Source organism: Ammospiza nelsoni, chromosome 3, assembly GCF_027579445.1.
Source record: "Ammospiza nelsoni isolate bAmmNel1 chromosome 3, bAmmNel1.pri, whole genome shotgun sequence".
Classification (NCBI taxonomy): domain Eukaryota; kingdom Metazoa; phylum Chordata; class Aves; order Passeriformes; family Passerellidae; genus Ammospiza; species Ammospiza nelsoni.
Window position 1 is genome coordinate 111,828,441 of NC_080635.1, and position 25,173 is coordinate 111,853,613.

The 25,173-nt window shown below is 52.4% G+C and overlaps 2 protein-coding genes and 2 long non-coding RNA genes across 5 annotated transcripts; 2 read left to right on the forward strand and 2 right to left on the reverse strand.

Annotated features, from left to right (window-relative positions):
- The first annotated feature begins 157 nt into the window (after positions 1–157).
- Positions 158–14,221, forward strand: LOC132071608 (antimicrobial peptide THP1-like). 2 transcript variants are annotated; one of them, XM_059469273.1, is made up of 5 exons: positions 158–267; positions 12,123–12,210; positions 12,739–12,847; positions 13,634–13,730; positions 13,932–14,221. In XM_059469273.1, exons 2-5 carry the CDS (start codon positions 12,153–12,155, stop codon positions 13,950–13,952), a joined length of 285 nt encoding a protein of 94 aa, XP_059325256.1. In that variant the 5' UTR covers positions 158–267; positions 12,123–12,152; the 3' UTR covers positions 13,953–14,221. The 2 variants fall into 2 exon arrangements, with proteins under 2 accessions (XP_059325256.1, XP_059325257.1); XM_059469274.1 differs by lacking the exon at positions 158–267 and adding an exon at positions 11,985–12,041.
- On the forward strand, positions 5,442–10,645 carry LOC132071609 (ostricacin-2-like). Its single transcript, XM_059469275.1, has 3 exons — positions 5,442–5,499; positions 9,928–10,054; positions 10,509–10,645. Exons 1-3 carry the CDS (start codon positions 5,442–5,444, stop codon positions 10,519–10,521), a joined length of 198 nt encoding a protein of 65 aa, XP_059325258.1. The 3' UTR covers positions 10,522–10,645.
- A 5,803-nt stretch (positions 14,222–20,024) lies between the features above and the next one.
- Positions 20,025–21,576, reverse strand: LOC132071349 (uncharacterized). The gene is made up of 3 exons (XR_009418095.1): positions 21,486–21,576; positions 20,839–20,947; positions 20,025–20,323 (listed from the first exon to the last, which is right to left on the reverse strand). It is a non-coding gene; the product is annotated as an uncharacterized LOC132071349 (long non-coding RNA).
- Positions 21,577–23,536: 1,960 nt separating this feature from the next.
- Positions 23,537–24,394, reverse strand: LOC132071348 (uncharacterized). The gene is made up of 3 exons (XR_009418094.1): positions 24,290–24,394; positions 24,088–24,199; positions 23,537–23,654 (listed from the first exon to the last, which is right to left on the reverse strand). It is a non-coding gene; the product is annotated as an uncharacterized LOC132071348 (long non-coding RNA).
- Positions 24,395–25,173: the final 779 nt, after the last annotated feature.

Genomic DNA, 25,173 nt, shown 5'->3' on the forward strand with positions numbered 1-25,173 from the left:
GCAACAGCCCCAGGAGGCCCCTCAGCCTCTGGCCCTGCAGCAGGGAGGGAGCAGGGCCAGCCCCAGCACCCCCACAGCCATGGGGCCCTCCCCCCTTGGCCCAGGCCACTTGTGCCAGCAGCACCTGGGGCCTGTCCCACCCACCAGCACTGCTATAAACCCAGCGTGCTTGGGCCACTGCAGCATTGCCTGGCCCCAAGGCCATCTGCACACAGCCATTCCTCTTGCCTTTGCTGCTGCCTCAACACCCAGACCTTCTCCAGGCAGGTGAGTGTGGGGTCTCTCTCTGAATTCCTGCTCACTCAGGGTCCTGCCTGTCTCCATTGCCTTGGTCTTCCTTTGCAGCTCTGTGAAGACCCAGGAGAGACAGCAGCCATGAAGATCCTGTTCCTGCTCTTCCCCCTGATCCTCCTGTTGGTGCAGGGTGCTGCAGGTGAGAAGGGAAGAGGGGAAATGGGGAAAGTGGGAGCATCCAGCAGTGGGAATTCAGTGTCCCTGGAAGTGATTTTGTTTGTGGGAATGATGAGACAGTAACACGGGATTGAGGTCAAAGGTGTTTCCTGAGTTAGTTTATAAATGGACACTGATTTGGTGTGGAGACAGCCCATTGAAACAGAATCCTGCTTTGTTTTGAGGGTCATGGTCATGGAATGTGACAAATCCCTGCCTGCAAGCTTTGCTGGTCCAGGCAGAGGTGGGAACACAGCTGGCAGATAGCCTGGCTCTTCCTCAGCCTCACATTGTTCCTTTCTACTCTCTCCTCTGCTGTGCCTCCAGTTTAGGGGCACAGGGACCTTCCAGGCGAGACACATTGCAATTGGAGATGTGGCTGTGGGGGGATTGAATCTGAGCCCTTCTCTTGGTCTGAAGTTCACCAGCACCTGGGAGCATCAGCCTGCCAATAAACGCAATCTGACCTCTCAGATTATATCTTTAATTGTTCCCTATGTCTTTCCCCATGGGAACAGGCAATGCAGTTGTGTGCTTGCGATCACGTAGGGGGTTCTGCTTCAGGGGTTCTTGCCCGCCTGGTACACGTTTAGTGGGAAGATGCTCACCAGGCCGTGTGTGCTGCAGAAGGTAAGACCCAGATCTTTGAAGTAATATTTTCCTGTTTTTTCCTCAGAAACATCTGTCACTAACTTCCTTCTTGTCAATGTGGGAATCCTTAAAATTAGACAATTTTGGTAAAGCTGTAAAAGCCAGTCCTCAGGAACAGGAGAACCAAAATTTAGAGCTTAGCAGTCTCCATAATAGTTCTCAGGTGAAAAATTATATGAGAATTAGTTAGGACAATTAAAACAATGGTCTGTGTATTAACACTTGGCTAGAATAACTTCCTAAGCTTCAGAAGAGTGTATTGAGGAAGATATTAGGAAGTTCTAATGTTAATAATGGAGCTCTGTGCATTGTCTTTTAAGGATTACAAGAAGGTATTGTATTCAAAATAAGCAAGCACTGTTTTAACCAAAGACACATGTGCTTATAGTGGTTGGAAAAAACTACTGTCAATATGGTTCTGCTTTGTGTGATTGGTCACAAAACTTTTAAATGTGTTGTAACATTGTGGTTTTTGTCTGCTGCTGGGGACATGAGCTGCTGGAATCTTCCCACAGTCATGATAATGTAATGAGACTGATGCTGGAAAAGAAAACAGCTCGAGAGGTGTTCCTCACCAGTCCCATCCCGTTTGTGATTTTGCACAGAAACATGACACTGGCAATAGATACCTGATAATAAATACTCTGCAGCATTAATGCTTTGAGAGAGATGCTCAAGGAGGGAGAGAATAGTCCTGGAGGGTGTGATCTCCCCTCACTGGGGTTGCAGCAGCCCCAGGTCAGCCAGGGCGCCCCCACTCTCCCCCAGTGCCCAGGGCCTCATTCAGGCTCTGCAGAGGCCTGAACAAAGCTACCAAAGAGGGAAACATTCCCTGTCCTTGGGCGGCACTGAGGACATGATCCAGGTTTTGCTGCATCTGCACAGCCCTGGAGCCAGGGCTGCCAGCACTGAGATAGCCCAGGCCCAGCCTGGCTGCACTAAGGACTGCACCTCACCTGCCCTGAGCCTGACTCTGCTGCACCTCACCCTGGGCATTGCAGGGCAGGGGAGAGACTGGCAGGGAAAGTTACACCAATTCATGGGCTTGTCTCTTTTCTCCCTACAGAATCCGGGCTTGAGACCCTGAAATTCCTAAGGAATTCATGACCCTTGCTCCTGGCATTTGGACCCATGTGCTGATGTCCCCACGTGCTGAAGTCCCCATGTGCTGATGTCCCCTGGCCTCGGTGGCTGTGCCGTGCCCAGCTGGGCTGACAGCAGCAGTGGCAGCTGCTCCTGCTGGCTGCTGCTGGGCTGGAGCCCTGTGGTGCCAGCCCCGGTGTCTTTGGGGCAGGGGCTGCTTTTCCCGCCTTGAATAAAGACGAGCACTTTGGCATTGCAGGGCTGGGCCGTGTCTGTGTGTCCTGCTGCTGCTGCAGGGCTGCTGTGCCTGCTGGAGCTGGGGCTGCCACTGCCTTGGTGGCAGCAGAAGGCCCTGGGCATGGAGCTGGGGCTGAGCAGCGCCTGTGTCCCTGGGGATGCTCCTGCCTGGCTGTGCTTTGGGGACGCTGAGCCTGGCACTGCCTGCTGGGCCAGCCTGGCTGGGCTGCCTGTGCTGGGGCTGCCCTGCAGATGCTCCCTCTGGGGGAACAGGAACATTGTCCTGCTGTTTATAGGCCCAGATATCATCCTGTTCTCTGGTCCCTACTGCCATGGCAGAGGGACATGGACTGGGAACTGGGGACAGAGTGGCAAAGTCTCATCCCTAAAATATCCACAGCTTTGTTCCAAGGTCCCAGATCCAGCCACAGCTGCAAAACCTGCAGCAGGAGCCATTCCTTAAAGAAATGTCAGTGAAGAACCACAGGGAGTAAGGCACAGGCACCAGGAGAACTCACATTGGACTCATGATCTTGAGGTGTATAAATGCCTGAACTAAAAGATTTGTTGTGCTTTCTTTCATTTGCATTATTTCCATATAGAATGTTCAGCATCCATATCACAGCTTCACTGTAGCATCACGTAAATTCTCCAGCTTTCCATACATTCAATTCATTATTATCTTTCTGCTGGTGTCTGCAGCTTTTGGAGGCAAAGACCAGAGAGGCCAGGCTGGAGTCAGCAGTCACCTAAAAGTTCCTTATTTGTTTCTCCCCCTGCACCAGAGAAAAGGAGGCTTTGGTTTTCTCTTCTGAAACTTCTGACAAGGATTCTCAACCCAGGGCCTTGTGTAAGGACCCTATGGTGCTGTGGTTTGATGGACACATGCAGGGACACAGGGACATATGCAGGGACACACACACAGACCCTGCTCACTGAAAACCAGCACCAATCTGCTCCTCTGGCATAGAATGGAACCTTTTCTGAGTCTCTTCAAGAAACCCTCCCAGTAAAGCCACCATCAGTAAGGTTGGCATAAGAGAGATGCATAGTTTTGTTGGACCACCTTGATCTACAGAACTTGTCATCTGTCCAGGGGTTGCTCTCATTTCATCTGAACAGTCACTCGAGAGAACCCTGCTTATCACCCTGACATAGCAGGTGCACAGACCTGTTGTCTAATCAGATGTTCTTGCTGTGTCCAAAGTTGTTTTCCATATTGTTTGATGTTTTGCACATCCCATGCCAATTGCTTCTTCAATCAGAGGAGGAGAAACATAGGAAGAGGACAGGAGAACAGAGAATGGTTTCACACAGACAGGGAGCAGGGTTAGATGGGATATTGGGAAGAAATCCTTCCCTGTGAGGGTGGCCACACCCAGGCACTGTTTGGCCAGAGAAGCTGTGGCTGCCTCATCCCTGTACCTGTTCAAGGTTGGATGGGGCTTGGAGCAACTTTGGATAGTGGAAGGTGTCCCTGTCCATGGCACGGGGTGGAAGGAGATGATCTTTCAGGTGCCCTACAACCCAAACCATTGCAGAGTAGATCCATTGAGCCCATGCAAGAGGGATTCTGATCCCCCAGGACTGCCCTGGTTCCTGTGCCTGTACCCACCAGTTCCTGTGCCCATCCCAAGGATTTCCCTGCTGGCCCCACAGCCCGGTGCCGCTGTGCCGCGGGTGTCACAAGAGGTGTTGCATGGGGACAACGATGCCATTGATTGCAACAGCCCCAGGAGGCCCCTCAGCCTCTGGCCCTGCAGCAGGGAGGGAGCAGGGCCAGCCCCAGCACCCCCACAGCCATGGGGCCCTCCCGCCTTGGCCCAGGCCACTTGTGCCAGCAGCACCTGGGGCCTGTCCCACCCACCAGCACTGCTATAAACCCAGCGTGCTTGGGCCACTGCAGCATTGCCTGGCCCCAAGGCCATCTGCACACAGTCATTCCTCTTGCCTTTGCTGCTGCCTCAACACCCAGACCTTCACCAGGCAGGTGAGTGCGGGGTTTTTCCCTGGGATTCTGCCCATTCAGTGTCTCAGCTCAAAGCCCAGCAGAGCAGCATCTCCTAAACGAAAAATTACTCAAAGTGTCTAGGGGTAAACTTTGGCTATCAGAGATTTTTGGGAAAGACAACAAAAGCCTTCATGTGAGTCTAAGAACATGTGGCAGGTGAAACTGAAGTTTCCTAAGTACAGGATAGTCTGGCGTAGTGCCTTGATGCTGCAGGAGGGACCCAGGGTCTTCTTTTCTGGGGGAATGAGGGCTTCCCTTGGAAACTAAGAAGAGTCTTTTCCCAAATCAGTACAGAACTTTCCCATTATTTCTGGCTTTCAGTATCTGCAAAGGTTGATTTCTGTTCTCATTTCTGACATTTCCCTGGCCTCTGGCTGCTCCCTGGGTCAGTGCTGCTAAGGGTAGGGGCAGCAAGAGTGGGGCTGGGGAATCTCCTTGCCAGGAATCCTGAGAATGCTCTGGAATTGGGTATGGGCACTGCCAGGTTGGGCTGGGAGGATTTTCTTGATGTCAGTGAAGCAGAGTTGCTTGGGCAGGGTGTTTGGGGCACATGTTTGATACATGAAACATGAAGGACTGAAAGAGAGCTTGTTCCATAATTTCCAGTAGCAATTTTTTTTCTATTATCCCCCACATTTCTCTGGCCAAGTGTTTTCAATGGATGGGAAACTATTGGCCCCAGGTCCGTTGCCCCTTCTCTGGGAAAAGATCTTTGGAAAACCTTCATGGAAATGAATTCAAAAAAATCAATTGAGGTAATCTACCTCCAAAAGACATTAAACACTCCCAAAGCCATGAAACACAGACTTGAAACATGCTCAAACTTTGGATAGTGGCAAAATCTAAGAATTGTTTTTAAAGAGAAATGCAAGGGAAATGTCTGCTGTGTTTGGGAAGCAGCCTCTCTGCAGTTTGATGAATCACAAAGCCCAGGTTTCTGCCCCACCTTGTCCCCATTGTCTTGGTGTCCCCTCTGCAGCTCTGTGAAGACCTGGGAGGAGCAGCAGTCATGAAGATCCTGTTCCTGCTCTTCCCACTGATCCTCCTGCTGGTCCAGGGTGCTGCAGGTGAGAGGGGAACAGGGGAAATGGGGGAAAGTGTGAGCACACAGGAGCAGAAATTCAGTGTCCCTGGATGTGACAGTGTTTGTAGGAGTGTTGAAAAGATAATGGAGGACTGAGTTCAAAGGGGTTTCTCAAATGCGTTTCCAACTCAACAACAATTTAGAGGGGAGAAATGTCATGGAGACAGAATCCTGCCTTGTTCTGTAGGTCAGGAAGATTTTGGAACCCAAGCCTGCATCCAGAACATCCTGTTTGGGAGTCTCTTGCCCTTTTCAGAGATGGCTGAGAGCCACAGGGCTTTTTGAGTGGAGACATTTCCTGGGGCACAAAGGTGACACTAACTATTCATCACCTGAGTCTACTACTACTACTACTACTACTACTACTACTACTACTATTATTATTATTATTATTATTATTGCTGCTGTAATTGGTTTGTGTGTGCTTTTGTCCACGGAAACAGGAGATATAATTACATGTAGGCGCAAAGGGGGATCCTGCAGCTTTTTGCCTTGCCACTACCCAAATAAAGCTGTTGGGAGATGTTCATCAGTCCGAGTGTGCTGCATTAGGTAAGGACCAGATCTCTCCCTGAAGGAAGAGTTTCCTCCTTTTTCCCCAGGCGATCGATTATGATTTTCTTTCTGGCCAGCATCTGATAAAAACTCTCCTGCTTTGCTAATTAGTCAAAGAGGCTCCAAAGAGAAGGGAAAAGCCCTTGTGTGGTTTTGGGGCTACCCTGAGTGGGACTGCAGGAGCCCCAGGTCAGCCAGGGTCTCCCCACTCACCAAAGCCACCAAAGAGTGAAGCCTTTACAGTCCATGGGCAGCACTGAGGACATGATAAAGGGTTTGCTCAATCTATGCAGGTGTGCCAGCACTGAGATAGACCAGGTCCAACCTGGCTGCACTGAGGACTGCACCTCACCTGCCCTGAGCGTGACTCTGCTGCACCTCACCCTGGGCATTGCAGGGCAGGGGAGAGACTGGCAGGGAAAGTTACACCAATTCATGGGCTTGTCTCTTTTCTTCTTGCAGTCGCTTTGGATGAAATCCTGAAGCAGGACCTGGCCCTCGCTCCTGGCGTTTGGACGCATGTGCTGATGTTCCCACCTGCTGATGTCCCCATGTGCTGATGTCCCCATGTGCTGATGTCCCCTGCTCTGGGTGGCTGTGCCGTGCCCAGCTGGGCTGACAGCAGCAGTGGCAGCTGCTCCTACTGGCTGCTGCTGGGCTGGAGCCCTGTGGTGCCAGCCCCGGTGTCTTTGGGGCAGGGGCTGCTTTTCCCGCCTTGAATAAAGACGAGCACTTTGGCATTGCAGGGCTGGGCCGTGTCTGTGTGTCCTGCTGCTGCTGCACGGCTGCTGTGCCTGCTGGCCCTGGGGCTGCCACTGCCTTGGTGGCAGCAGAAGGCCCTGGGCATGGAGCTGGGGCTGAGCAGTGCCTGTGTCCCTGGGGATGCTCCTGCCTGGCCGTGCTTTGGGGACGCTGAGCCTGGCACTGCCTGCTGGGCCAGCCTGGCTGGGCTGCCTGTGCTGGGGCTGCCCTGCAGATGCTCCCTCTGGGGGAACAGGAACATTGTCCAGCTGTTTACAGGCCCAGATATCATTCTTTTCTCTGGACCCTACTCCAGTGCCCAGAGGACATGGACTGGGAAATGTTGCCATAGTGGCTGATCCTCTTCTGTAAAATAAAAAAACCTTTGTTCCAAGGTCCCAGCCCCAGCCCCAGCTGCAAAACCTGCACCAAGAGCCATTCTTTAATATGGATGTTGTGTTGTGGTCGTTATGGAGAACAACATAGACATTCAGAGAGCCCACAGGTGTTTCATGAACTTGGTAGGAATAAAATAATTACTTGAACCAAAAGTTTTGCTTATTCCTCTTCCATCTGTATTATGCCTATATGGAATACTCAGTATCCACATCAAGGTTTCACTGTAGCATCACTTCAATCCTCAGTTTTTCCATACATTCAATTTAATTCATTACTATTGTTCCGTCTGCTCCTTGCAGCATCAGAAGTTGAAGAGCACAGCAGCCAGGCTGGAGTCAGCAGTAGCCTAAAAGCTCCTTTTTCTCTTTCTCCTCCTGCAGCAGAGAAAAGGAGGCTTTGGTTTCCTCTTGTTACACCTCTGACAAGGATTCCCAACCCACAGCCTTGTGTCATCCTGCCTTGTGTAAGAACCCTGCGGTGCTGTGGTTTGGTGGACACATGCAGGGACACAGGGACACATGCAGGGACACACACACAGACCCTGCTCACTGGACACCAGCACCAACCTTCTACTGAGGCATAGAGTGGAACCTTTCTGAGTCCCTTCAAGAAACCCTCCCAGTGAATCCACTATCAGTGATGAGTGCAGATGGCGCCTCTGCTTCTGCTCAGCATCCAGAATCCATCTCCCACATTTTTTATGATTGTCTCCTTGTCACTGTGACTTCACATCTCATGGTTGTGAAGCAGAAAATGCCAAGATGTTTCTCTTGCAAATCTCCAGCACTTTGCCCATTGTAGTTTGAGGTGTAGATTGTTCTGCCAAACCCCTGGAGAAGGAGGTGCCAACTTGGGCACATGGCACAGACGCTCCTGCCTGGCAAGGACTGTCACTTCTCCCAGTGGCATGGCTGCCATCAAGCTCGCTGGATTCACAAGTGATGGCTGCATCCAGCTTGTATTTCTTCACCTTGGTTGGCATTAGAAGGAGGCACAGGTTGGTTGGACCACCTGGTTTAAAAAACTTTTCATCTATCCTGGTGTTGCTCTCATTTTATCTGAAGAGTCACGAGAGAGAACCATGCTTATCCCTTTGACATGGCAGGTGCACAGATCTGTTTACTCTTAAGGTATTCTTGAATTTTCCAAATTATTTCCTTTCATACTTGGTGAATATTTACATGTCCCACACCAGCTGGTTGTACAATTAGTGCTAGAAATACAAAGGATAGGAGAGGATGATATATTTTAGCATTTGGAGAGTTTAAATAAGACATATTAGGAAAGAATCCTTCCCTGTGAGAGTGGTGAGGCTGTGGCAGAGGTTACTCAGAGGAGCTATGGTTGCCGCTGGATCCCTGGAAGTGTTCGAGGCCAGGTTGGATGGTTCCTGGACCAAACTGGGATAGTGGAAGGTGTCCCTGCCCAGGGTGGACAGTGGAATGAGGTGATCTGTCAGGTGCCTTCCCACCCAAACCATTCCAGTGCTGATCCTGTGAGCCCATGCAATAATGATTCTGCTCCCCCAGGACTGCCCTGGTTCCTGTGCCTGCACCCACCAGTTCCTGTGCCCATCTCAAGGATTTCCCTGCTGGCCCCACAGCCCGGTGCCACTGTGCCGCGGGTGTCACAAGAGGTGTTGCATGGGGACAACGGTGCCATTGATTGCAACAGCCCCACGAGGCCCCTCAGCCTCTGGCCCTGCAGCAGGGAGGGAGCAGGGCCAGCCCCAGCACCCCCACAGCCATGGGGCCCTCCCGCCTTGGCCCAGGCCACTTGTGCCAGCCCCACCCCCTGGAAATGGGGAAAAACCAGTGTGGTTGGGGCACAGGGACACTCCCTGAGCTGGACTCTTCACACAAGACATTCCAGCTTGGTTTGTTACAGACAGACCTTGGTGTGCTCTGAACCAACACCTTTCTCAGGTAGGTCACTGGGGACTCATTTCCAGGCCACCAAGACCCTTCCCTGCCCTCTTGCTCCTTCCTGGGTCAGTGCAGCACAGGGATGGGGACTGGGCTGGCTGGGAATCCTGGGAATGCTCTGGAGCTGGGGATGGATATTTGCCAGCAGAGCTGAGAAGACTTTCCTGACTTCAGGAAAGCAGAGTGGATTGTGCAGTGTGTTTGTGCAGCAAGCTTTGGGCTGGCTTGGGGGATGGAGTGCATTGGATAAGACCTCATTTAGGTTGGCCTCTCCCGGCACAAAGATTCCCCTAAATCTTTTACCCTGCTTTGGTTCTTGGTGTGTTCCCTCTGCAGCACAAAGAAGACCCAGGACAGGCATCAGCCATGAGGATCCTCTGCCTGCTCCTCCCCTTGTTCCTCCTGCTGGTGCACAGTGCTGCAGGTGAGAGGGACAGAGGGGTCATGGCTGAGGTGGGAACCCTCACCTGATGGGTTTTCCTGGTCCTGGTATGTGACCAGAATTCTCCGGGATTTATAACATTTGGGAGTGAAATGCTTTGAGGAAGATGTGGGCAGCTGAGAATCCAGCACAGCAAGTCCTGTAGATCCTGCTGATCTTTCCCTCTGTCTTTTCCCACGTGCACATGTTGCTGTAGAAAAATGAGCTCTTGACTGGAGTGTTTAAGACGTTGGTTTTGGTGTTCAGTTCTCATACAAGACGGGTACTCAGAGCCAGCAGCAGCTGCTCTGGAACCAGACACATTTTTGACATTTATACTAGACTCATTTTGACCTTTTTCACCGTGCAGGATCCTCCTTGGAGCCAACAAACAGGGAACAGTGTGAGAGAGAAAGTGGGTTCTGCGGCTTTTTGAAGTGCAGGTTCCCCTTTGTCATTATAGGAAAATGTTCCACGTTCTCCGTTTGCTGCAAAAAGTAAGTTTTGGAATTACAAAAGCTGCTGTAGTGGAAGAAGGAGTTTAAGGGCCCTTGAGTGGCTAGAGACTTGATGCCCCTAAAGATTGAAGGGATAAAGGAGGGGAGGGAAGGCAAGGTCCTTGGAGATACCCTGAGAGGGGCAGCAACAGCTCCAGGTCAGCCAGTGCCTCCCCACTCTCCACCAGCCCCAGAGAGCTCATTGACGATCTGCAGGGGACCGACCAAAGCCACCAAAGAGAAAAACATTCCCTGTCCTTGGGCAGCACTGAGAATGGGAGCCTGGACTGCCAGCACTGAGATAGCCCAGGCCCAACCTGGCTGCACTAAGGACTGAACCTCACCTGCCCTGAGCCTGACGCTGTTGCCCCTCACCCTGGGCATTGCAGGGCAGGGGACAGAGTGGCAGGGAAATGTTATACCTGGTGATGCGCTTGTCTGTTTATTCTTACAGTCGCTGGGGATGAAACCCGGAGATTGCCAAGCAGGACAGGGCCCTCGCTTCGGGCTGCTGGACACATCTGCTGGTGTCCCCATATGCTGATGTCCCCATGTGCTGGTGTCCCCTGGCCTCGGTGGCTGTGCCGTGCCCAGCTGGGCTGACAGCAGCAGTGGCAGCTGCTCCTGCTGGCTGCTGCAGGGCTGGAGCCCTGTGGTGCCAGCCCCGGTGTCTTTGGGGCAGGGGCTGCTTTTCCCGCCTTGAATAAAGACGAGCACTTTGGCCTTGCAGGGCTGGGCCGTGTCTGTGTGTCCTGCTGCTGCTGCAGGGCTTGGTTGGGAGCAGCTGGGGACCCTGCCTGGTTCACTAGAGACTTTCCCTCTAAAGAATCAGACCCATAATGTTTCAGATGTTGGAATAGACCTCTAAGAATATTGAGTCAAACCATTCCCCCAGGACTGCCAACCCCAACACTGAACCATGAGCACAAGTGCCACATCCATACAGCTTTTAAATTCCCTGCAGGAATGGTAACACCTCCACTGCCCTGTGCAGCATGTCCTAAACAACTATCACCCTTTCTGTAAAGAAATTATTTCTAATGCCCAGCCAAATCCTTCCCTGGTGCTTTTTCAGACCATTTCCTCTGTTTCTTATATTCTGGGGGAAGAGACTGAATACAAAAATATTTGTAATGCCATTGCTTTCCTGTTTTTGGGGACTTGGTGAGGGATGTTCAGAGCATCCCTTCCTGCCTTGGCTTTTCCTTCAGCTGTGCTCACCTGTCCTGGCACTGACTCTGGGGCTGTTCCCTCAAGCTCCCTTTCCCTCTGCACTCAAGTGCTGCTCCCCCAGCCCAGGGGCTCCTTGGCCCAGAACATCTGGAGCCAGACTGATGGAGGTGTGGAAAATGAGCTCATGGCTTAACAAGGGCACACGGGGAGAAATAAAGGGCAAGAGGGAGTGCAGGAAAAGTTATTTTCTCCATCTCATTTCCAAACTCCCCAAAAGAGCTGTTGGTGTGAAATGAGTGGCAAACCTTTCCCCTCACTGTACAAAGCTGAGCATGATTGCAATATTCAGTCAGATCTTCCACATCCCACTCTGAGTATTGAACGGACAAAACCAGAGAGGAAAAGGACAGAAACCGTTTCATCATTTCTAGTTTTCCCAACACCAACCCACCTCTCTCGTCCATCCCATCCCTCTCCTGCCCAGCCCGGTGCCGCTGTGCCGCAGGTGTCACAAGAGGTGTTGCATGGGGACAACAGTGCCATTGATTGCAACAGCCCCAGGAGGCCCCTCAGCCTCTGGCCCTGCAGCAGGGAGGGAGCAGGGCCAGCCCCAGCACCCCCACAGCCATGGGGCCCTCCCGCCTTGGCCCAGGCCACTTGTGCCAGCAGCACCTGGGGCCTGTCCCACCCACCAGCACTGCTATAAACCCAGCGTGCTTGGGCCACTGCAGCATTGCCTGGCCCCAAGGCCATCTGCACACAGCCATTCCTCTGCCTTTGCTGCTGCCTCAACACCCAGACCTTCTCCAGGCAGGTGAGTGTGGGTTCTCTCTCTGGATTCCTGCCCACTCAGGGTCTCCTGCCTGTCCCCATTGCCTTGGTGTCTCCTCTGCAGCTCTGCGAAGACCCTGGAGGAGCAGCAGCCATGAAGATCCTGTTCCTGCTCTTCCCCCTGATCCTCCTGTTGGTCCAGGGTGCTGAAGGTGAGAGGGGAAGAGGGGAAATGGTGGAAAGTGTGAGCACCTGGCAGTGGGAATTCAGTGTCCCTGGAAATGACTGTTTTTGTGGGAATGATGAAAATGATACAGGGGACTGGGGTCAAGGTGTTTCCTGAGTGCATTTCCAGATGGACACTGATTTGGCTTGGAGAGAGCCCATGGAAACACAATCCTGGCTTATTCTGGGGGTCAGAGATGTGGAGTGTGAGAAATCCCTGCCTGCACTCTCTGTAAGCTCTGTGGGAACACAGCTCAGGGACAGCCTGCCTCTAACTGAACCTCACACTGCTCCTTTCTACTCTCTGCTCTGCTTTGCCTCCAGTTTAGGGGCTCAGGGACCTTCCAGGTGAGACACATTGCAATTGGTGATGTGGCCGTGGGGGTATTGGATCTCAGCCCTTCTCTTGGTCTGAAATGCACCAGGACCAGGGAGCATCAGCCTGTTTATAACCACTGCCTGAGTTCCCTGGGTATTCCTTTAATTGTTCCCTGTGTCTTTCCCTGTGGGAACAGGCAATGCAGTTCTATGCAGGAGAATACGGGGATTTTGCTCCTGGCGTTCTTGCCCTCGTGGTACAAGTTTAGTGGGAAGATGCTCACCAAGCCTTGTGTGCTGCAGAAGGTAAGACCCAGATCTTTGTCTGAAGTAATATTTTCCTGTTTTTTCCTCAGAAACATCTGTCACTAACTTCCTTCTTGTCAATGTGGGAATCCTTGAAATTAGAGGCTTTTGGGCAATCTGTAAAAGGCAGTCCTCAGGAACAGGAGAACTAAAATTTAGCGCTAATCAGTCACAATAAGTGTTCTCAGGTGAAAAGTGATATGAGAATTAGTAAGGACAAATAAAACAATGGTCTGTGTATTAATGCTTGGCTAGAATAACTTCCTAAGCTTCAGAAAATCTATTGAGGAAGACATTAGCAAGTTTTAAGTTTAATAACAGACCTCGGTGCATTCTGTTTCAAGGATTACAGTAGGAATTATGTTTGAAATAAGCGAGCATTGTTTTAAGCAAAGATACATGTGCTTATAGTGGTTGGAAAAAACTACTGTCAATACAGTTTTGCTTTGTGTAATTGGTAAAAAACTTTTTAGTGAGTTGGAAAATTAAGTTCTTTGTCTGCTGCTGGACATGAGCTGCTGGAATCTTCCTACAGTCATGATAATGCAATGAGACGGATGATGGAAAATAAACAGCTCAAGAGGCGTTCCTCATCAGTCCCATCCCATTCGTGATTTTGCACAGGAAACTGTCAGTGACAATAGACACCTCCTGATAAATACTCTGCAGCATTTATGCTTGGGAGAGATGCTCAGAAAGGGAGGGGATAGTCCTGGAGGGTTTGATCACCCCTCACTGGGGTTGCAGCAGCTCCATGTCAGCCAGGGCCTCCCCACTCTCCTCCAGTCCCCAGGGCTTCATTCAGGCTCTGCAGAGGAATCACCAAAGCCACCAAAGACTGAAGACTTCACAGTACATGGCCAGCACTGGGGACATGATCCAGGTGTGGCTGCATCTGCACAGCCCTGGAGCCAGGGCTGCCAGCACTGAGCTAGCCCAGGCCCAACCTGGCTGCACTAAGGACTGAACCTCACCTGCCCTGAGCCTGACTCTGCTGCACCTCACCCTGGGCATTGCAGGGCAGGGGAGACAGTGGCAGGGAAAGTTATACCAGCTGATGTGCTTGTCTCTTTTCTTCTCGCAGTCGCTTTGGATGAAACCCTGAGATTGCCAAGCAGGACATGGCCCTCGCTTCTGGCTGCTAGACCCATGTGCTGATGTCCTCATTGCTGAGTTCCCCATGTGCTGATGTCCCCATGTGCTGGTGTCCCCTGCCCTGGGTGGCTGTGCCGTGCCCAGCTGGGCTGACAGCAGCAGTGGCAGCTGCTCCTGCTGGCTGCTGCTGGGCTGGAGCCCTGTGGTGCCAGCCCCGGTGTCTTTGGGGCAGGGGCTGCCTTTCCTGGCTTGAATAAAGATGAGCACTTTGGCATTGCAGGGCTGGGCCGTGTCTGTGTGTCCTGCTGCTGCTGCATGGGTTGCTTGGGAGCAGCTGGGGACCCTGCCTGGTACACTGGAGACTTTCCCTCTCACGAATCAGACCCATAACATTTCTGATGTTCGAATAAACCTCTAAGAATATTGAGTCCAACCATTCCCCCAGGACTGCCAAACCCAACCCTAAATCATGAGGACAAGTGCCACATCCACACACCCTTTAAATTCCCTGCAGAAATGGTGACACCACCACTGCCCTGTGCAGCATGTCCTAAACAACTATCACCATTTCTGTAAAGAAATTGTTTCTAATGCCCAGTCTAATCCTTCCCTCCTGCTATTTGAGACCATTTCCTCTCATCCTGCTAATTGTTAGGTGGGAGAAGAGACTGACCCCAAAACTGTCTGCACCGCCATTCCTAGTCAGACCTGGAGGATTTGGTGAGGGATGTTCAGAGCATCCCTGCCTGCCTTGGCTTTTCCTTCAGCTGTGCTCACCTGTCCTGGCACTGACTCTGGGGCTGTTCCCTCAAGCTCCCTTTCCCTCTGCACTCAAGTGCTGCTCCCCCAGCCCAGGGCCTCCTTGGCCCAGAACATCTGGAGCCAGACTGATGGAGGTGTGGAAAATGAGCTCAGGGCTTACAAGGACACATGGGGGAAAGTAAAGGGCAAGAGGGCGTGCATGTAATTTTATTTTCTCCGTGTCATTTCCAAACTCCCCCAGACAACTGTTGGTGTTAAATGATTGGAAAACATTTCCCCTCACTGTTCAAAGCTGAGCACAACTGCAATATTCAATCAGATCTTCCACATCCCACTCTGAATATAGAACAGATAAAACCAGAGAGGACCAGGAGGGAAACCATTTCCTCATTTCTAGTTTTCCCAACACCAACCCACCTCTCCTGTCCATCCCATCCCTCTCCTGCCCAGCCTGGTGCCGCTGTGCCGTGGGTGTCACAAGAGGTGTTGCATGGGGACAACGGTGCCATTGATTGCAACAGCCCCAGGAGGCCCCTCAGCCTCTGGCCCTGCAGCAGGGAGGGAGCAGGACCAGCCCCAGCACTCCCACAGCCATGGGGCCCTCCCGCCTTGGCCCAGGCCACTTGTGCCAGCAGCACCTGGGGCCTGTCCCACCCACCAGCACGGCTATAAACCCAGCGTGCTTGGGCCACTGCAGCATTGCCTGGCCCCAAGGCCATCTGCACACAGCCATTCCTCTTGCCTTTGCTGCTGCCTCAACACCCAGACCTTCCCCCAGCAGGTGAGTGTGGGGTTTTTCCCTGGGATTCTGCTTTCTCAGGGTTCTGCCTGTCCCCATTGCCTTGGTGACCCCTCTGCAGCTCTGTGAAGACCCAGAAGGAGCAGTAGCCATGAAGATCCTGTTCCTGCTCCTCCCCCTGATCCTCCTGTTGGTCCAGGATTCTTCAGGTGGGAAGGGAAGAGAGGAAATTGGGAAAGTGTGAGCCTGTGCCAGGAGAAATTTGGGTTCATCAAAGTGGCTGTGTTTGTGTGAATGATGAGAAGGTAACATGGGACTGGGGTGAAAGGTTATTCCTTAGTGAGTTTCGAAATGGACACTGATTTGAGGTGGAGAGAGCCCATGGAAACAGAATCCTGGCTTAATCTGTGGGTCTGGGAGGTGGAATGTGAGGGATCCCTGCTGCCAGCTCTGCTGGTCCAGGCAGAGTTGGGAACACAGCTGGACACAAGGAGGGCTCCTCCTCCACCTCACATTGGTCCTTTCTACTCTCTGCTCTGCTTTGCCTCCAGTTTAGGGTCACTGGGACCTACCATGTGAGACACATTGCAATTGGAGATGTGGCTGTGGGGGGATTGGATTTGAGCCCTTCTCTTGGTCTGAAATGCACCAGCACCAGGGAGCATCAGCCTGTCTATAAACACAATCTGATCTCTCAGGTTTTTCCTTTAATTGTGTATGTCTTTCCCATGAGAACAGGCAGTCCAATTCTATGCAGGATAAAAGAGGGATTTTGCTTCAAGCATTTTTGCCCTCGTGGTACACGTATTGTGGGCCTGTGTTTTCGAGGCTATGCATGCTGCAAAAGGTAAGGCCCCGTTCCTTGGCCTTAGCAAAATTTTCCTCATTTTTTCCTCTGAAAGATTGTTTACCAATGCCTATCTTGACAACTCATGATAAATATTCTCCTGCACTGCTGCATTGATAGAGATGCTCAAGAAGGGAGGGAATAGTTCTTCTGGATTTGATCTCCCCTCACTGGGGCTGCAGCATGCCCAGGTCAGCCAGGGCGCCCCCACTCTCCCTCAGTCCCCAGGGCCTCATTCAGGCTCTGCAGAGGAATCACCAAAGCCACCAAAACTGAAGACTTCACAGTCCTTGGGCAGCACTGAGGACATGATCCAGAACTGGCTGCATCTGCACAGCCCTGGAGCCAGGGCTGCCAGCACTGAGATAGCCCAGGCCCAACCTGGCTGCACTAAGGACTGCACCTCACCTGCCCTGAGCGTGACTCTGCTGCACCTCACCCTGGGCATTGCAGGGCAGGGGAGAGACTGGCAGGGAAAGTTACACCAGCTGATGTGCTTGTCTGTTTATTCTTACAGTCGCTCTGGATGAAACCCTGAAATTCCCAAGTAGAACATGGCCCTCGCTTCTGGCTCCTGAAAATCACCTCCTGATGTTCCCACCTGCTGATGTCCCCATGTGCTGATGTCCCTTGCCCTGGGTGGCTGTGCTGTGCCCAGCTGGGCTGACAGCAGCAGTGGCAGCTGCTCCTGCTGGCTGCTGCTGGGCTGGAGCCCTGTGGTGCCAGCCCCGGTGTCTTTGGGGCAGGGGCTGCTTTTCTCGCCTTGAATAAAGACGAGCACTTTGGCATTGCAGGGCTGGGCCGTGTCTGTGTGTCCTGCTGCTGCTGCAGGGCTGCTGTGCCTGCTGGCCCTGGGGCTGCCACTGCCTTGGTGGCAGCAGAAGGCCCTGGGCATGGAGCTGGGGCTGAGCAGCGCCTGTGTCCCTGGGGATGCTCCTGCCTGGCCGTGCTTTGGGGATGCTGAGCCTGGCACTGCCTGCTGGGCCAGCCTGGCTGGGCTGCCTGTGCTGGGGCTGCCCTGCAGATGCTCACTCCTGTGAAGTACAATCCATGTCCTGCTTTTTATAGGCCCAGACTTCTTTATTTTCTCACACCCTTTCTTCCCTGTCACTCACTTAGAGGTTGGTGATCGTCCTTTATCATGGGGGTTCCTCAGCTGAAGTGAGGATGAGCTCAAGGTAGGCACAGTCCTGCTGCTGGTGGGAAATGAGCTCCCTGGGTTTTCTGCAGGGGTGTTCCATATGTCCATATCGAGCAGGACATGGCTCCTACTGGGAATCTCAAGCTACACATGTGTGTTTGTGTGTTCATTGTGCACACCCTGAGAATCCCCTCTCTTGTCTGGGCACACTGAGACTGGCTGGAGCCCAGGCAGGACCTTGCCCTCTGTTCTGAGTCCACCTGGGCTCTGCAGATCTCTGGGAGCTGTTTGAGCATCCCTGCCGTCCTAGGTATGCCTCTGGGCTGGGAAAGGCAGCAGATCTAACCCAGGGTTGTCCCCATGTCCCTGGACTGCCAATTGTTCCCTGTCTCAAACATGCAGGGGAAGTTTTCTGGTGGAAGTTGGGTGATGTTTATAGCGCTTGATTGGGACACACTCAGGACCCCCTCTCTGCAGCCTTCGACAGGGATTCTCCAACATGTCTGATGCCTCCATCCCTGCACAAGGCAGGACTCTGAGGGTGGAGCAGGATTTCCCTTCCCCCCTTTTTCTCCTCCTCTCCAGCCAGGCTCCTGTGTATCATGCTGTGGACTCAGAAAGACATGGAGTAGGAGCCATGGTGATAGGGGCAAAGCCTCATCTCTAAAATAGCCACAGCTTTGTTCCAAGGTCCCAGCTGCAGTCCCAGCTGTGAAACCTGCAGCAGGAGCCATTCCTTAAAGCTATGGGTTGGTGAGGAATGTTTGCACAGCCAGGAGAACTCACATGTGACTCATTATCTCAGTAGAGGAAAAAAAATACCTGTATCGAGAGGCTTGACTTCTGTCTTTTTTCATCTTCATTCTGTTTATAGGAAAATTCAACATCCACAGCACAGTTTCACTGTAGTATCACTTAAATCCTCTCTTTTTTCATCCATTTAATTCATTACTGTTGTGCCTGCTGCTCTCTGAACATATACATGAGGAGAGCGCATGGGACAGGCTGGAGTCACTTGAGTACTTGAGATGTCCAGCCCAAGAGTTCCTTTCTCTGTTTCCCCTCTGCACTGAAGGAAAGGAGGTTTTGGGTTCCTCTTCTGACACCTCTGAGAAGGATTCCCAGCCCAAAGTCTTGTGTCATCCGGCCTTGTGTAAGAACTCCTTGTGGTTCTGTGGTGTGCTGGATACATCCAGGGACACAGACTCATTGGAAACCTGCACCAACCTGCTGCTCTGGCACAGAGCAGAACCTTTTCCACTTATCTTCAGAAAACCTTCCCAGTAAACTATCAGTAATCAGAGCAGTTGGTCCCTCTTTTTCTGCGGAGGATGCAGAATTCATTCCCATGTTTTTCTTAATTGTCACCTTGTCACTGTGACTTCATATCTCAAGGTTATGCAGGGAAAAATGTTGAGGCACTGTTGAGACACCAGGATCCAAATCCCCAGAAACTCAGGCTCTGCAATTTGGGAGCAACCAGATTGCTCTGCCAAACCCGTGGAGAGGGAGCTGCTAACTTGGGCACATGGCAGAGACCCTCCTGCCCAGCAAGGGCACCAGAACTGGGGTTGGTGCTGGTACCTGCACCCACCAGTTCCTGTGCCCATCCCAAGGATTTCCCTGCTGGCCCCACAACCCAGCGCCGCTGTGTCATGGGTGTCACAAGAGGTGTTGCATGGGGACAACGGTGCCATTGATTGCAACAGCCCCAGGAGGCCCCTCAGCCTCTGGCCCTGCAGCAGGGAGGGAGCAGGGCCAGCCCCAAAACCCATTAATTGAGTCTGCAAGGCTGGGTCTGCACTCACAGGAATGCTGAGACCACCGGCCTTAGGAAGTGAAGGATGTGGTAAGACCTATCTGAGCTGCCAGAGAGGAGAAGATACCTGGCTTTGCCCTGATGGGAGATACTTATGGACTTTTTCAGGCTGTGGCCCAAGGGACCATTTGGAGACATCATCTCCTGGAGGAGCTGTACAGCCAGACTGGGAGACTTGTTTCCCTTGAAGGCATGATGAGGTCTGCTGGGTCTGCAGGATCAGGCACATCCATAAAGAATGAAGGAAGGACAGAGGCTGTGGGCTGGTAGAGGAGTTGGTGCTGTGGGCCTGGGAGACCAGGGAGAACTGAGCATGGACTGCAATGCAGACCTCAGCTCAAGGGCAAATGAGTACGACAGAGACCTCACTCCACAGTGTAGTGGGAATTCCAGGATATCTGGGATAGGTTGAATGGGAACCAAGGCCGGGAGCAGCAGACAGCCCCCAGCAGAGCCACGCAGACAAAGCCATGCCTATTGTGGACAAGGGACACCCATAACCATCAGGACCAGGATAATGTTCCTGCTCCCCAGAGGGAGCATCTGCAGGGCAGCCCCAGCACAGGCAGCCCAGCCAGGCTGGCCCAGCAGGCAGTGCCAGGCTCAGCGTCCCCAAAGCACGGCCAGGCAGGAGCATCCCCAGGGACACAGGCGCTGCTCAGCTCCAGCTCCATGCCCAGGGCCTTCTGCTGCCACCAAGGCAGTGGCAGCCCCAGCTCCAGCAGGCACAGCAGCCCTGCAGCAGCAGCAGGACACACAGACACGGCCCAGCCCTGCAATGCCAAAGTGCTCGTCTTTATTCAAGGCGGGAAAAGCAGCCCCTGCCCCAAAGACACCGGGGCTGGCACCACAGGGCTCCAGCCCAGCAGCAGCCAGCAGGAGCAGCTGCCACTGCTGCTGTCAGCCCAGCTGGGCACGGCACAGCCACCGAGGCCAGGGGACATCAGCACATGGGGATATCAGCACATGGGGACATCAGCACATGGGGACATCAGCACATGGGTCCAGCAGCACATGGGTCCAGCAGCCAGAAGCGAGGGCCATGTTCTGCTTCAGGATTTCATCCAAAGCGACTGCAAGAAGAAAACAGACCAGCGCATCACGTGCTGTAACCTTCCCTGCGACTCTCTCCCCTGCCCGGCAGTGTCCAGGGTGAGGTGCAGCAGAGTCAGGCTCAGGGCAGGTGAGGTGCAGTCCTTAGTGCAGCTAGGCTGGGCCTGGTCTATCTCAGTGCTGGCAGCCCTGGCTCCAGGCCTGTGCAGATGCAGCAAGTTTGGAATCACGTCCTCACTGCTGGCCATAGACAGGGAAAATTTCTCACTTAGGTGGCTTTGGTGATTCGTCTGCAGAGCCTCAATGAGGCCTTGGGCACTGGGGGAGAGTGGGGAGACCCTGGCTAACCTGGGGCTCCTGCAGCCTCAGTGAGGGGAGGTCAAACCTTCAAGATATATGCTCTGCATTTTGTTCATCTCTCTCAGAGAATAAATGCAGGAGAATATTTATTATGTGTTGTCAAAAAAGGCACTGGTAACAGATTTTCTGAGATAAAAAGAGGAAAATCTTTCTTCAGCCAAGGATTGGGCCTTACCTTCTGCAGCAAAAGAGGCTTACTGAACATCTTCCAGCATGATGTGTACCAGGAGGGCAAGAACGCCTGGAGCAGAATCCCCCGCGTCGCTTGCACACAATTGAACCGCCTGTTCCCATGGGGAGAGACACAATTGGAACAATTAAAGGAATAATCTGAGAGGTCAGACTGTGGTTATAGACAGGCTGATGCTCCCTGGTGCCGGCGCATTTCAGACAAAGAGAAGGGCTCAGATTCAATCCCCGCACAGCCACATCTCCAACTGCAATGTGCCTCACCTGGAAGGTCCCTGCCCCCCTAAACTGGATGCACAGCAGAGCACAGAGTAGAAAGGAACAACATGAGGTTGAGGAAGAGCCAGGCTGTCTGCCAGCTGCATTCCCACCTCTGCTTGGACCAGCAGAGCTGGCAGGCAGGCATTTGTCACATTCCACCTCCCTGACCCACAGACGAAGCCAAGATATAGTTTCCATGGGCTCTCTCCACCCCAAATCAGTGTCCATTTATAAACTCACTCAGGAAACACCTTTCACCTCAAACTCCTGTTACCTTTTCATCATTCCCACAAACCCTGTCATTTCCAGGGACACTGAATTCCCACAGCTGGGTGCTCACACTTTCCCCCATTTCCCTTCTTCCCTTCTCACCTGCAGCACCCTGGACCAACAGGAGGATTAGAGGGAGGAGCAGGAACAGGAACTTCATGGCTGCTGCCTCTCCTGGGTCTTCACAGAGCTGCAAAGGAAGACCAAGGTAATGGGGACAGGCAGAACCCTGAGTGAGCAGAATTCAGGAACAAGAACCCACACTCACCTGCCTGGAGAAGGTCTGGGTGTTGAGGCAGCAGCAAATGCAGAGGAATGGCTGTGTGCAGATGGCCTTGGGGCCAGGCAATGCTGCAGTGGCCCAAGCACGCTGGGTTTATAGCAGTGCTGGTGGGTGGGACAAGCCCCAGGTGCTGCTGGCACAAGTGGCCTGGGCCAAGGCGGGAGGGCCCCATGGCTGTGGGGGTGCTGGGGCTGGCCCTGCTCCCTCCCTGCTGCAGGGCCAGAGGCTGAGGGGCCTCCTGGGGCTGTTGCAATCAATGGCACCGTTGTCCCCATGCAACACCTCTTGTGACACCCGCGGCACAGCGGCACCGGGCTGGGCAGGAGAGGGATGGGATGGACAAGGCAGAGTGGTTCATGCTGGGAAGACTAGAAATGAGGAAATTTTTTCCTTCTTTGCATCTTCTCATTTTATCAATTCTATAAATACTCAGAGTGGGATGTGGAAAATCAGACTTTATACTGCAAATGTGCTCATCCTTGTAGGGTGAGAGGAAAGATTTACCTCTCATTTCACCTCAATAGCCTTCTCTGGAGAGTTTGGACAGAAGATGGATAACATTAAATTCAGGGTTAAAAGAGGGGAAGAAATTGCCATGGAAGGCAGGAGTGATCTGAACATTGCCCACCAAACTGTCCAGATCTGTAAAGCAATGGCAGGGGAAGCTATTAGGGGTTTATCTCTTCTCCCTGCTCATAATTTCCTCAGAACCTGAGGAAATAATCTGGATTGTATGTGGGAAGGGTTAGATTGGAAATTGGAATTCAGTGCCTTCACTGAAAATGCACTCAAGCCCCGGCACAGGTGGCCTAGGACAGTGATGGAGTGACCATCCCTGGAGGGATTTCAAAGCCTTGTAGATGTGGCATTTGTGGCATTTGATTAGTGTTGGGTTTGGCAGTACTGGGGGAATCATTGGTCTTGATGGTCTTAGAGGGCTTTCCCAACATTAAAAATTCTGTGATTCACTGGTTCTTTAAAGAGAAAACCTTCAGTGAAAGAGGCAGGGCCCCCATTTCTCCCAGACGCAGGAGTACATGGACACACACAGGTATTGAAGCACTCAGGGAATCAAATGCCTGAGGTTTGCTTTGCAGACAGGGAGAGACCCCTGCCTTTGATGGAGCAGAGCATTGTCATCCCAGTCTTCCATGAATAGGCAGAGAGGAGCAGAGAACATCTTTATTCCCCATGAGGAAAGAAATTCAGACATTTGCAGGCCATGGTCCAATGGAATAATTTCACAGCTCATCCAGACCAGGAGATGCAGATTCTCCTCCTGCTGCTCTTGTCTTCTGGGTTGGGACGTGGAGCAGCACAGCCGTAGCAGGGAGGGCTGTGGTGCTGGAACAGGACAATGAGGAGCAGCAGGGACAGCTCCTGTGGGTCACCATGGCCATGACCACTCATAGGGCACATCACCCAGCACAGGTCTGCGCATCAGTCCATGGCTATGAGGGACATCTTGGACTGGCAGGCCCAGCACAGGGATCCCAGTTCCCCAGAAGGAGCATCTGCAGGGCAGCCCCAGCACAGGCAGCCCAGCCAAGCTGGCCCAGCAGGCAGTGCCAGGCTCAGCGTCCCCAAAGCACGGCCAGGCAGGAGCATCCCCAGGGACACAGGCGCTGCTCAGCCCCAGCTCCATGCCCAGGGCCTTCTGCTGCCACCAAGGCAGTGGCAGCCCCAGGGCCAGCAGGCACAGCAGCCCTGCAGCAGCAGCAGGACACACAGACACGGCCCAGCCCTGCAATGCCAAAGTGCTCGTCTTTATTCAAGGCGGGAAAAGCAGCCCCTGCCCCAAAGACACCGGGGCTGGCACCACAGGGCTCCAGCCCAGCAGCAGCCAGCAGGAGCAGCTGCCACTGCTGCTGTCAGCCCAGCTGGGCACGGCACAGCCACCCAGGGCAGGGTATATAAGGAGTTGATTTTCAGGAACCAGAAGCGATGGCCATGTCTTGTTTGGGATTTTCAGGGTTTAACCCCAAACACTGTAAGAAGAGAGGAAAAAAGCACATCACCTGGGGTAACTTTTCTTGCCCTTCTTTATCCCCTCCCCCTTCAATAAAAACAAGCACAGGGAGATAACTCTCAGCCTACGGAGGTCAACTCCAGCTGTTACAAATATCAAGACAAGGATCCTCACACAGTTCCAGGAACAGCCTTCTCATTTGGGCAACAGAGCTGAGCTTTCTGCATTGCCAGTGAATAAACTTTGTGGGGCTAAAGGAGTGTAGGGTACAACTGCTTGACCTGGGGCTACTTCAGCCCAAATCAGCACAGGTCCAAACCAAAAAAGACTTTTCCTTTCCTTTCTTGGCTTTTGCCTCAGAGTGTGAACACATGAAGATGTGAAGGAGGACCTGGCTGAAAGACAATAATAACTTTATCTATGAGTAGGAAGAAACCATTTCCAGAACTTACATTTTGCAGCAGTGGCTCAGTGTTGAACAAACTCCGATGTATTTATAGGGGAAACGACAGCCCCCCAGAGCACAGAATCCTCCTCGTTGGATGCACTTGGCATGTTTTCCTGCTGCCATGGAAAATCATGCACAGGGAAAGAATTAAAACAATAACCTGGGAGAAGAGTATGTGACTGCACTTCTCCCTCTTTCCCTCTTACCTGCAGCACCCTGGACCAACAGGAGGAACAAGGGGAAGAGCAGGAACAGGATCCTCATGGCTGATGCTTCTCACGGGACTTCACAGAGTTGCAGAGTGGACACACCAAAGGTCCTGAACAATACAGCACACAGAAATGTTCTAAATTGCAGAGGGACTATCACAAGTGACCTGATCTGAATAATGAATCTCAGATGCTTTAGGATTTCCTGGGAGCAGCTGGAGAAATGCTGGTCTGTTGGGCAATTTCCATCACCTTATTCTCTATGAATTCTCTTAAGGGACGTGTGGGAGAAGCAATGCCTTATTCTTCCACTAGTACCCACATCAGAATTCAAAGACTTGTGGAAAACAAGCAGAATATTAACCCCTGGAAGCTGTGCTGCCTCAGGCCTTTTGCATCCAACACTTCTGTTTGGGTGCACATCTGTTTCGAGAAGAAATATATGTTTCTGCTGAGACAGAGCCAAGGGTGGAACAAGAAAGACTTTCAAATGCAGTTACCAGATGAAACGTCTTCCTGCTGCTTTTATTCTCACAATTATGCCTCTCCTTCCCAAAGAGACAAAGCAGAGTTTGCCTCTCAGGTGGTGCTCATGTCAACACTCAAGACAAAGCCAACAGTCAAACAAGAATTGGGAACTGACCTGGGTTGTGGAGTTGAGGGAAATTCATGTCCCTGGAGAGGTCCAGAACTTTGTGAAGGACGTTCCTGCCTATCACTGTGGTCAATGGAAACATAGGCCCAAGGTAATGGGGAGGGGCAGAACCCTGAGTGAGCAGAATTCAGGAAAGAGATCTCAGACTCACCTGCCTGGAGAAGGTCTGGGTGTTGAGGCAGCAGCAAAGGCAAGAGGAATGGCTGTGTGCAGATGGCCTTGGGGC

Coding starts and splice junctions, on each gene's coding strand:
- LOC132071609 (XM_059469275.1), top strand. CDS start 5,442: ATGAAGATCCTGTTCCTGCTCTTCCCACTGATCCTCCTGCTGGTCCAG. Junction 5,500..9,927: donor GCTGGTCCAGGGTGCTGCAG/GTGAGAGGGGAA, acceptor TTCACCGTGCAG/GATCCTCCTTGGAGCCAACA.
- LOC132071608 (XM_059469273.1), top strand. CDS start 12,153: ATGAAGATCCTGTTCCTGCTCTTCCCCCTGATCCTCCTGTTGGTCCAG. Junction 12,211..12,738: donor GTTGGTCCAGGGTGCTGAAG/GTGAGAGGGGAA, acceptor CTGTGGGAACAG/GCAATGCAGTTCTATGCAGG. Junction 13,731..13,931: donor GCACTGGGGACATGATCCAG/GTGTGGCTGCAT, acceptor TTCTTCTCGCAG/TCGCTTTGGATGAAACCCTG.